Source organism: Mastomys coucha, unplaced genomic scaffold (genome assembly GCF_008632895.1).
Source record: "Mastomys coucha isolate ucsf_1 unplaced genomic scaffold, UCSF_Mcou_1 pScaffold3, whole genome shotgun sequence".
NCBI lineage: Eukaryota > Metazoa > Chordata > Mammalia > Rodentia > Muridae > Mastomys > Mastomys coucha.
In genome coordinates this window covers 42,969,406-42,982,093 of record NW_022196909.1, presented here as the reverse complement: position 1 = coordinate 42,982,093, position 12,688 = coordinate 42,969,406, and the positions used below count along the sequence as shown (strand labels likewise).

Genomic DNA, 12,688 nt, shown 5'->3' with positions numbered 1-12,688 from the left:
CCCCCCCCAGGCCTCCCCACTCCCCGGGGCCTCAAGTCTCTTGAGGGTTAGGGTTAGGTGCATCTTCTCTCACTGAGGCCAGACCAGGCAGTCCTCTGCTGTCTATGTGTCTGGGGTCTTGGACCAGCTCCTGTATACTACCTGGTTGGTGGCTCTATGTCTGAGAGATCTCAGGGGTCCAAGTTAGTTGAGACTGCTGGTCTTCCTATGGGGTCTCCCTCCTCACCTTCTTCCAGCCTTTCACTAATTCAACCATAGGGGTCCTTGGCTTCTGTCCATTTATTGGGTGCTAGTATCTGCATCTGACTCTGCCAGCTGCTTGATGGGCCTCTCAGAGGGCAGCTATGCTAGGCTCCTGTCTGTAAGCACACCACAGCATCAGTAACAGTGTCAGGGCCCTGGGCCTCCTCTTGAGCCGGATCCCAATTAGGGGTGGCCACTGGACCTCCTTTCCCTCAGTCTCTTCTCCATTTTTGTTCCTGCAGTTCTTTTAGACAGGAACAATTCTGGGTCAGTTTTTGACTGTGGGATGGCAACTCTTGTTTTCTCTCACATTCAGTTCTTTCATTTTTATATAGTTTGTTCTTCTGTTTACTTATTTTTTACATTTCTGAAATGTATATATTTTTATTCTTAAATTTTAATTGATAACAAAGTGTTAAAGTTACGAATTTTCCTCTGGTTACTACTTTAGATACATCCTGTTTTTCCAACATGTTCATTATTCTTGTTGTATGTGTATGGGAGGTACTGGGTCTCACACAGTATAGGCAAGTGCTGTACCACTGAGCTATCCCCTAAGCCCAATAAATTCTCTTTATTTTCTGTTTGTATTTATTTTTGTTTTTGTATTTTTCTTTAAAGACAGAGTCTTTATAGAGCTGTGTGGAACCCTGGCTGGGCTGAAAGTTGCTGTAAAGACCAAGTTTTGAACTCACAGAGATCTTCCTGCTGCTGTCTCCTGAGTGGAGGATTAAAGATGTGAGCTAGCACAGCAAGCCTTTACTAAAGTTACTCAGAAAGTATTTCAGTTTCTAGAAACAGTTAAACTTTGCTAGTTTGGTGTAGCCACCAGCAGTTTTGCAAACCAGGTTCCTGAAAGAGAGGCAGGGGTCTGGGGGAAAATAGGGGAATCAGACTGCAAGAGAAATAACCAGACCAAGTCAAAAGGTTCCGATCAAGGTCCAATGTGTATTTCAGAGTCTGAGAATATATAGGCAGGGAACGCATCCCCCAGTAAGCCAGGATCTTGTGGCCTAATTAGTATCTTGTTGTTCTGTCTGGAAGGCAGGTGGATTAGCTCAGCAGGGAGAAGTGGCAGGACAAAAGGGCTTCTTTATCTTAGGAACTCCACTCAGGTGGGCTAGCTGCTCTGTGGCAAGGACAGGGTCTGATTCAGCCCGCTTGAGGCTGGGGGAGGTCACAGTTCCTCTCTTTTTATTTATTAAAAATTAGCTGGACTGCGCATAAGATATACTTAGTGTACCATAGTCCTGCCAGGAAATTATGGTGGCTGGCGGGCCCTGTCTGTCTTAGGACTGGATCTACTGGTCTCTCTCCTACCCGTCTCAGAAATCACATGCGGCTTGTTTGTGTTTATTTGTACAAACAGGGCCTTTTAGTGCTTATTATTAATAAACACGGCCTCTTGGCACATGACTCTGTCTTAGGTTGATGAGAGCCATAGATTCAGTGGTACATCTTTGACTGCAGGCCCTCATAGCACACCTTTTCCCCATACAGACCAAAGCCACAATATGTACTTAATGCTTTTCTTGATCACGAGTTAGAGCCTCTCTGAAGTCAAGCCTGCATGTCTGTAACAAACCTGCTTAAAATACAAAGACAAGAGTTTAAAAGCAACAAGTTTAACATTATCTGTGAGGATGTCCCAGGCACTCAATTGAGTTGCAAATTAGCAATGCTCAGACTCCAGGTCTGGCCTCCAGGTGTGGGGGAAGTGGTTCTGAGAATCACAAAGGAACTGTTAACTCTCAGGAAATTACTGGAGGCTATTTTACTGGCTAAACAATTTTTTGCCATTATTTTAGATGAAAACATGTTTACTAAAAGTACTTTGGATCTGTGTCCACTTGATGAACCAATCTTTCAGGTAGCCACTGTGCTCTATTTTCTTTTTGTGAGAAGACACAAACGGAGCCTCTTCCCCATATTAAGATGGGGTCTGGACCATTCCACATGTTAGTAAGTGGATCTCACCATTTCACCATGGCATATGAACTGGAAGTGTGTGGATGCCAGTGACAATCGTGGCAGAGTGGCCTTTAGCATCAGTTTGCAAAAATTTCAAAACAAGTAAAAAGCGAGATATGCTTTTTGGTAACTTTGAGGGTATGATTCCCCCTCTTCTATTATTAAAAACCAAAATTTCAAAGTGTGAAGTGCATGTTTAACAATTCTTTGTCTCTGAGAATTACAAGGAATCTCAGTAATATGGATAACATTAAATTGTTGACAAAACATCTCAAATGCTTGACTGTAATAGTCAGTTCCATAATCTGTTTTAATCTGATTAGGAGCACCAAGCATAGAAATATAATGCAGACAATAACCAATTACAGTTTTGTTGCTTTTCATGTTAAGGTAATTGCAACTAGGAAGCCTGAAAAGGTATCAATAGTCACGTGTATATTTTATTTTTAATTTTTAAATCAGTATTTTTCTTTAAAAATGCCAAATTATCATAAGCAATTTAACATTATAACAACTTCATAATATAATGTTAAAACTTTACTTTGGATGTGAGAAAAGATGAATCTCTTTTGCCAAAGAGTTGTGGGCATATTGAGTAACAAAAACCAAACATTTGATTGTAATTGACTACAGTAGATGGCAATTGCTTATAGAAGCTTCCTTTACTCTCTGTAAAAGCCCTATGTCTCTCACCAGTTACTCTGTATTTTGACAACTTAAACAAAGGCCTAAATCTTGTGGTGAGCTTAAGTTAAGGCCTTAGACAAAAGTAATTTGAAGTAAGCAACTCATCTTTTCTTTCTTGATAGAACTGAGGCCCAAATATTGAAAAAGATATTGCCTCTGAAACTACTCTTTTTTTAAAGCTCGTGGTAAGAGAGCAAAGGTAGTAAAATTTCCTAATAGAGGGATTAGATAATAATCAATGTACACTGAAAAATTCAAAGTCCTAGCCTCTTGTACTAAAGCAGAGACAAAAAATTATACATAATATAAGGCTACTAGCCTTTTTTTTTTTTTTTTCTTTTTGGTTTTGGTTTTTCGAGACAGGGTTTCTCTGTATAGCCCTGGCTATCCTGGAACTCACTCTGTAGACCAGGCTGGCCTCGAACTCAGAGATCTGCCTGCCTCTGCCTCCCAAGTGCTGGGATTAAAGGTGTGCACCGCCACCACCTGGCTGGCTATTAGCCATTTTTAAAGACAAAATTTTCTAATGATTACAAACTCATTAGAAGCCAAGTCTTTAAAATTACCAGGATGTAGAGGGAAAAACAACCTTTTAAATACACAATAACTTTATATGAAGTAGGCGGACAGATTGTAATATCTCTATAGATTTTACAGCCTCATTGACCTTCACAAATTGTGATTTTAAACTTTGTTTTCAATAGCACTTGAATATATCAGAAGTAATTATAATTAATAATTATTAATAATAATTTTTTATCTTAAAAAATAATTCCCCAGAGCCAAGGAGATTTGAGGCCTCTCTAGGCAGGGTTTGCAAAACAAAAGAAATGTCACACAAGCCTCGCTGAGGCCTCTCTGTGCTTTGCATTATCTCAAATGTGAATATTTTTACTCTGAGTATACTGCCTGAGTTTTGGCCTTGAGATTACACCTCCTGCAGTGAGGACAGATTCCAGAGGAGCAATTCCACTGTCCATCTCTAAATTTTTTAACAGTCTTTCTTAAGCTGATTTATACTTAAAACATTCCTATAACCTCAGTGCTTGAGAAAGCATTGCTTTTATGTACTGTGATCTCCTGTAAGGCTAACACAGCTAGACTCTGATTGAATGAGGGTCTAATTTCCACACGAAAATGAATCTATCTAAATAAATCTGTCTTTGCTTTGTATGGCTGGATGGCCGCAGAGAGCTGCATTAGCGTTCTCATGAGATAATTGTGTGACAAAGAGAACCCCTTTATGAGAGTCTCCAACAATTTTACTAGCTGTTTTTATTTAATAAATTTTTGCTGAGATCTCTTTTTTAACCTCCAGAGGGTAAAATTTTTCTTTTACCACTGTATCCAATAAAGTTTATGTAAAAGGGGCTTTGGGCCCATACTGGCCACAGTTGTCTTTAACTATTATTACTCTTGCAATTATCTTAATTATATAAATATAGGTGAGTTAAGAATCTTGAGCTTGCGATCAAACTGTAAACTGCAGCCAATGGAACTCTGGCAACTTTAACCATACCTTTTAGCTTTCTTTTGTAATATTAAGGCATAACCATGACTTTTTGGAGAGCAAAACCCAATTTTTAAATGATTTATTTTCCTTTAAATCAATACCAAAATATAACTGTCAAGTTAAAAAGTTTGGCCATCAACTAAATGTATGATAGTGCAACATTTAATGCTTCAATAAAGAAAGAGACATTGTTTTGAATCTTATCTCTTATACATCTAGTTTCTCAGATAAGAATTACATAAAATATTATCTCAATTTAGAATTACCTTAGCTTCTAGGTTTCTTGGCTGGCTTATGTCATGTGAAGTTGTTAAAAATGACTCCAACCTTGAGTTACCAGTTTTAAGCTAACTTTCTGTTACCAAAGTTACAAGTTTTCACCATACCCAACAACTTATAAGCCAATAATGGTACAGAGCATATTTATACCTTTATGACTAGTCAGAAACCAAATGAAGTAGCTACACAAATCTTATAATGCAGACCAATCAAGGAATTTTTATTTTTTTCTAGCTAAAATTTTAAGAGAAAAAGCACTTTGTCATTTATTGAACCCAATAATCACAATTGCAGAGGTTTTTCTAGGAAGAAGCAACTGTTAGCTTATTTGCCTTAGGAATTAAGCTTAGCTCTTTCTTAAAAGCAGCTTCTCAGCAGGACTTCCCTTTGCTGTCAGACTCCTGGCTAAATGTGGGGTGCAACTTACATCAGCCTCCACTACACCCTGAGATTGAAGCAAGAGATGGATAGCCAGCAGATAAAGTTTTTAAACATTTTTCTTTTTAACATGAAACACAGAACGACAATTATTCAGATCACAAGTCAAAAACAGACATAAATTGACATGTAGACAGATCTGTGCATTGACTATAACACAGAAGGTAGAAGATTTGTTGTAATCAGGAGCAGGGATGTCCCCTGTATGAGCCATAGAGAAAGCAAGATGTCTCTCAGTTTCTCTGTCTCTAGGATAACTCTGAAATCCATTTTTTTTCTTTTGATCTTTCTTTCTCATGTTATTTGTTTGTATCCCTCTCCTTTTGTATTTTTTTAAAAGAAAGATTTATTTTATTTATTTTTATGTGTATGAGTACACTGTAGCTGTACAGATGGCCGTGAGCTATCATGTGGCTGCTCGGAATTGAACTCAGGACCTCTCCTTGCTCCGGCCCCGCTCACTCTGGCATAATACACTGTAGCTGTCTTCAGATGCACCAGAAGAGGGCGTCAGATCTCATTACAGATGGTTGTAAGCCACCATGTGGTTGCTGGGATCCAAACTCAGGACCTTTGGGAGAGCAGTCAGTGTTCTTACCTGCTGAGCCATCTCCCCGACCCCTTGTTTCTGTATTTTACTATTTTTATTTTATTTTTTATTTATGCCCTGTTCCTCTCACCTAATATAGTTCTTTGACTAGGGATAATTGCCTATTTGAAGTTTCCGATCTGGCGGTGGTGGCGCACGTCTTTAATCCCAGCACTTGGGAGGCAGAGGCAGGCGGATTTCTGAGTTCAAGGCCAGCCTGGTCTACAGAGTTAGTTCCAGGACAGCCAAGGCTACACAGAGAAACTCTGTCTGGGGGGGTGGGGGGAAGAAGTTTCCGATTCTAATCATCACTGTCAACCTCTAAGTGAGATCAGCATCGGGCCAGTGCTGTCTCAGCTTAGCCGGTACCCTCCTGCACCTACAGCAACACTTCCAAAAGATGAAATTAAGGCTAGTGCTAGCATCAATACTATAAGTTGCTTACCATGCGGGATGGTATACCATTTTCTTCTGTTTTCTGTGGAGCTCTGCCCAAGACAGTGCTGCCCTCTATTGATCCTCTCGTGTTCAAGTCCCACGTGTTTGGCACCACTTGTAGCCGCTAACAGCTACGCAAACCGGGTTCCTGAAAGAGAGGCAGGGGCCTGGGGAAAATAGGGGACTTGGACTGTGAGAGAAATAACCAGACCAAGTCAAAGGTTCCAATCTAGGTCTAATGTGTATTTCAGAGTCTGAGAATATATAGACAGAGAAACCTGTCTCACAACAATCCAGGATCTTGTGGCCTAATTAGCATCTTTTCCTTCTGTCCGGAAGGCTGGTGGATCAGCTCAGCAAGGCATGGCTCCTAGCAGGAACTTTGGGAGAGGCAGAGAAGTGGCAGGACAAAAGGGCTTTCTTTATCTCAGGAACTCTACCCTAAGCAGGCTAGCTGCTCTGTGGCAAGGACAGGGTCTGGTTCAGCCCGCTTAAGGCTGGGGGAGGTCACCGTTGGTTGTATTATATTCACAAAGAGTTGTTTGTACTATTTCTGCATTGTGTCACTTGGCTTTTCTCTGTGACTACATTTTTCAGATTGTGATAGTAAAATGAGGGTCCATAAGGGTTGTCTTCCACGTACTGCAGAGTTCCTTGTGTTGTGGCTTGTGTCCTTTCCGTGGTCTGGTGGTGGCATGTTTCTGGTCCTCTGTCATCCTCCTTGAAATGGGTGTGTTAGCAGTATCAGGCATGTGCATCTGTAGCTAGCTTAATTTTTATGGAGCAAAGCATGTGGTTGCCAAAGATGGTTTCTAGATAGTGTGTCCTACTCAGGAAGGCCTTGTGTCTGAAATAAGAGCTGATCTTGGGGTTCAAGAGGTAGGTCACTGGTTAAGAGCACTGACTGTTCTTCCAGAGGTCCTGGTTCAATTCCTAGCAACTACATGGTAGCTCACAACCATCTGTAATGGGATCTGATGCCCTCTTCTGGTGTGTCTAAAGACAGCTACAGTGTACTCTTATACATAAAATAAATAATAAATCTTTAAAAAAGAGAATTGATCTTCCTGTGATTTCTTTGGTAACTCTGTACCTTGTCACTTGTGCTTGGTCTGGAAGCTGCAAGTTGTTTTTCTGTGGGTTGTATCTGTGGGCTGAGGGCCTTAGACATCCAGTCTTCTTGTGTAAATGAACAGCACATTGGCATGACACCATTTTCCTCACAGTCTCCCCCTTTATTAGAACCTTCAGCTCTATTCAGATCATGTTCTGTGCGTGGATACTGCCGCTCTGTTGATTGTTGTGGGTCAGATCATGTTCTGTGCGTGGATACTGCCGCTCTGTTGATTGTTGCGGGTCAGATCATGTTCTGTGCGTGGATACTGCCGCTCTGTTGATTGTTGCGGGTCAGATCATGTTCTGTGTGTGGATACTGCCGCTCTGTGTGTGGATACTGCCGCTCTGTTGATTGTTGCGGTCAGAGTCAGTGTTTTCTTACATTGTGTGTAGTGTTAAGGTTGGAAGAGAGTGCACAGTAGTGAACCTCTAAATACTTAAAATGAACTTCTGCTGACACACATGTTCTCTTCTAGATGTCACGAGTGGAAGTCTTGTTTTCCGGGATGCCATGCCCAGCATGTACTTCTCTGCATGCCAGGGACTTTCCTCTGTCGAGAGGCTGGGTCTTTATATCTTCATGTTCAGCTTGTGTGGCTGTGATTTTTAAGGTAGTCGATACCTTCTGCTGGCCAGACCCTCATCACTGTCATAGGAAGCCTTGTGCTTTCAGAAAGCCATAAGGAGGACCAGGCCCTTAGAGACTCACCCAGTGTGTTCCGTCTCCCATCCTTAAAACACACAGCTCCGCACCTCACCTTCTGCTTGCAGATCTATGAGCACAGTAGACTAAGTCATTACACAGTGTAGTGTAAGTTTTTACACAGTGGTGGCTGGAACTACAGTTGGAGAGACAGGAAGAAGGAAGAGAGAAGGGTGGGGTGGGAGGCATGGGAGTTTTGATTGAAGTTGCCTTGTTTAATTCACTATTGATTGAAGAAGAATTTAATAATGGTAAGTTCTCTTGAAGCTAGGAGCATGCAGTGAGCTTGTCTTCCTTTGTGCCCTGTTATGGTCTTAGTCATAACTTCACAGAGGTTTTGCGCCGCCCTACTCCCTATGCTGCTTAGTTTAGTTCTTGGAGTCATTGTAAATGGTACTACTTTTTCATTGAAATTATCATACTAAGGATCATCCTTTTTGATTTTTAGTGTTTGTTTTTTATTTTTTGTTTGTTTTGAGACAGGGTTTCTCTGTATAGCCCTGGCTGTCCTGGAACTCACTCTGTAGACCAGGTTGGCCTGGAACTCAGAAATCTGCCTGCCTCTGCCTCCCAAGTGCTGGGATTAAAGGTGTGGGACACCACCGCCCGGCTTTGTTTTGTGTTTTGAGACAGGCTTTCCCTGTGCAGTTGATGCTATATTACTTCAACCTTGCAGTTGTGCCATAGCCTCTATAGTATAGGGTTACAGAGTGTGCTGTGTTAGGGAGTGCCACTTTCTCTGACCACTGGGTTGGTCTTAGGAGAGAGAAGTGGAGCTGTTTTGAATTGAGCAGCTTCCTGTCAGCACCTGTGAGCTGGGACAGCATGAGGGAGCTGGGTGATCTTCTCTCTGGCTCTTATGTGGAGAATTCAAGGGGCATTGGGCTTGGATCAGGATTCCAGGGCTTCCTGAGAGCTGAGGGCTACCCAGACAGCTGGGTCCTGGCTGGCTAATGATGGTGACAGCCTTAGGGGGCTTGAACCCTGACTAATGCTCCTCCTCCGCTCATGGACCCTATTAGCATCCTGGGTGACCTCCTCAGCTCTTCAGCCCTTGGTGCTCTATCTTATGCCTTTGGGTGCCAGGATATCCCGGTGCTGAGACACCCACTCTGCTCCCACTCTGGCTGCCACAGTGTGTTAAAATGCTGTGGTTAGTGGCTCTTTGTTACTGGCACTCTGTTCCTAGAGATGAAAGGGTATTGGGAGCTCACCTTCACAGTGACTTATTTATTTTTAGGATACTGAAGTGTACAAAGCTACGGTAAAAGACGACCTCACCAAGTGGCAGAATGTTCTGAAAGCTCATAGCTCTGTGGACTGGCTAATAGTGGTAGTTGAAAATGATGCCAAGAAAAAAAACAAAACCAACATCCTTCCCCGAACTTCTATTGTGGACAAAATAAGAAATGACTTTTGTAATAAACAGAGTGACAGGTAAGTGTGTCTTGCATTTTATCCACTTTGATGTCAGTGATAACCGTTGACTCAGGCAGTCTAGAAAACTGCAGAGGGTTGCTGGACCCCCTTCCCCAAACCCTCCTCTGCAATTCCTGGCCTCGCAGGTCATCTCTAGGTGTACAGCCTAGGCGGAAAGGCTTCAGGGCCTAGTGGCCCTGGAGAAGATCAGCCCTTGAATAGGGTAGAATTCCCTAAATAGTTTGTTAGCCGTGGGACACGCATTTCTCTGTTTGTAGTCCACTTTTTAAAAGTTCCTGGAAGGAAGTTGCAAGGCAGTGGCTTCATCCCTTCCTTGCAGTGTTTGACAGCTCCTCTGCGTCTGCTAGAACTTCCTCTCCTTAGCCCTGCAGGCCCAGGTGGCCAGGTGACTGTGTGCTGACTTGTCTCAGAGATGCCCTGGTGCGACACGATCTCATTTCTATGGTCATTACCACCAGTGGAGTGTCCCCATGCTGCAAGAGCCTCTAAGAGTGCCACCATCCTGCTTTGGGGGCCTGAGGGAGGTGCTGGGGGCCAGGGATGGGCTGAGAAGTACAGGGTATATGAAGTAAGTGGGAAAGCAGCCCAGAGCAGAGCGGTTTCCTCTGTGTCTCTTCAGAACACTGTCATTTTCTGTGCAACATTGATAGCTGCTGTTGTCACTTAGTACATTGTAAATTTTCCATGTCCCTTATTGTTAGTGAGCACATAGTAGGGCATCACACCCATGCACATTATTTACACAGTCTGTACATTGTTTATAGAAACCTCCAGGACTGTTAGGCTCTTGTTTGCTTACTGTTACTCCAGACGACATTGTCCATGTCTTTCCAGCCCAGATACCGTGCATGCCCCAACTCCTTCCTTAGAATCAGCTCCTTAAAGGGGAGCGGCTTGGTTACAGGGTCTCTGCATTCATCATACCTTTGGCAAATACTGCTGCGTCAGATGCTAACACTGGGACTGTCTGAGATGGTGGTAGCATCGAGATCTCTCTGAGGCCCTCCTTGGAACTGCTTTTCACACATGCCCCTGTTAGCAGCTGCTCTGGTCTTCTGTGCCCTGGGAGACACCGCCACGCTCTGATCAGTGTCTATTCCTTGCATCTGTAGCTATGCCCTGGGAGACACTGCCACGCTCTGATCAGTGTCCATTCCTTGCATCTGTAGCTGTGCTGGGCTCTGTCTTTTTAATCATGCAAACAGATGATGATGTAGAGAGTGTGGGCGTCGAAAGGCCTGAGGAGGGACAAGGGAGTAGTAGTGTCATGCAGTGCGGACTGCTGTCGGCAGCAGGTTGCTGAAGGAATGCCCTGCCTCGTGTGCTGTTGTGTTGTGGGTTCCCATCCTGCACTGTGGAGACTACAGGAAACTGTGCTACTGCTCAGCAAGGGTCGGGGCAACTACAGTTCCTGAGAGTGCCATGGGACAGGTGCTGAGCTGGCAGCCCTGGCCTCTGCCCTTCTGAGAGGGGTCAGTGCCTACTGGGTAGGTGGTGGGAGGGGTGGCTTTTCCGTGCTGCCTCACCTTTTGGTGGTTGTGTAGAGGCTGCCGTCTCCTGAGGGCGTGTGTTAGAGCACAGAGTTGGTTCATCTCACTGTTTGCTAGCAGCTTAATAAAATACTTATTAAGGACAACTATTGATGCCCATTGCATCCAGATTTTAAAATCATTTCTGAGCTTAGGTTTATTTACATCATGGGTACAGTCTCCTTGCATCACACCTGTCTGTCAACTGTATCTGTCTTGCTTCTTAATGTTGTCCTTACAGTCGAGGGATGGTGGCAGAGGCATATCTGTGGGGACGGCCAGGGCTCACTGCAGGGCCTCCCAGGATGGACTGCTGTGATGGTGGAGTGGGGTTAGTGTGGGATTGATAGCAGATGAGCTAGCAAGTGCTAGAGGAGAAAGAATGGCTGCTTGGTGACCAGACTGGAGTATGGGCGTTGAAGCTGGTCCTGCATTGGGCCTGGGCCTCCTGTGTCAAGTTAAGATAGCTTGGCTTCGTTGTGACAGCATAAGGAGCCCGTGAGGATGGGGGTTGGGAGCTGAGGGTGGTGTGGCTCCTGTATCACAACCAGCCCTGCGGGTCCACCCCTCTTCAGTCCTACTCTGACTCCTGGCCATTCTGCCATTCTGTGGCAGACTACTTTACTAGAAACTTTTGCAGTGCTTCCCGCCTGATAGCTGTGAGCTGCTTGGCCCCTCCCTGACGATTTTCACTGGTTGAAGACAGAAAGCAGGGCAGGCAGTGTGGGCTTTGGGAAGGAGGCTCAGCCGAGCAGGTGTTTTGAGCCCCAAGGATTTCCCAGACTGCCTTTCATGTCTTTGCAGGTGTGTTGTGCTCTCTGACCCTTTGAAGGACTCTTCTCGAACTCAGGAATCCTGGAATGCCTTCCTGACCAAACTCAGGACTCTGCTGCTCATGTCTTTTACCAAAAATCTTGGCAAGTTTGAGGATGACATGCGGACTTTGAGGGAAAAGAGGACAGAGCCAGGCTGGAGCTTCTGTGAATACTTCATGGTTCAGGTACTGGCCTCCTGACTGGAGAGGCAGCTCTCGGGCAGGGCCCCACTAGCTTTTGGAGCCAACCATGTAGCTGGTAGAGTGGGTGTTACCGTTTCTTTGCTGTATGCACGATTTCTGTAGGTCTCCTGCTGGCTGGAAGCTCATCACTGCCCCACCCAGTTCTGATCAACCGGGCTCATCTTGATTTTATTTGGACACAGTGACTTCTGAAGTCTGCCATGAGTTAGGCAGAGGTGCCCAGGATTGGGCATGCTGACTCACCAGTGTCCAGACACTGGGGTTGGAGGATGGCTTTCTGAGAACATCCCATGGCTTTCAGGAAAGGATTGTGTTAAGCTGGTTCATTACTGGAATTTGAAATTGTTCCTTACCATCAGCCTTTAGGTTTGAAAGGAAGCCTTTGGGTGTACAGAGGTATGTGGTGGGGTCCATGTGCTGAGGAGCAGCAGTAGTGCAGGGTCAGGAGTCTTGTTTCTAGGGCTCCCTGTGCTTTTTGCCATCCTTAGACTGAGAAAGCATGCGCTTCCTGCTTAGATATCAGTGTGCCCATGACTGAAGAAATGGCCTGTTTTCAATAAATGCAAAACACATTTGGATTAGAAATTTGATTTTTATCTCTCATCCTGAAGCATCTGTCTCAGAGATATGAGGAAGCTTTGGTGCAGGTGAGGGGATCTGAGTGTGTTAGCCATTCTCTGTGTGACTGTGGACACCTTTCTGAGTGTCTTAGCCATTCTCTGTG

General features: G+C 44.2%; 1 protein-coding gene across 1 annotated transcript in view; it reads left to right on the top strand.

Moving 5' to 3' along the window:
• The window catches only part of Trappc10 (trafficking protein particle complex 10), a 66,173-nt gene that overhangs the window by 17,810 nt on the left and 35,675 nt on the right, over nucleotides 1–12,688 (top strand). The window contains exons 4-5 of the mRNA XM_031346815.1: nucleotides 9,218–9,414; nucleotides 11,751–11,946. Coding sequence (XP_031202675.1) covers nucleotides 9,218–9,414; nucleotides 11,751–11,946 — 393 coding nt within the window. The remainder of the gene's footprint in view (nucleotides 1–9,217; nucleotides 9,415–11,750; nucleotides 11,947–12,688) is intronic.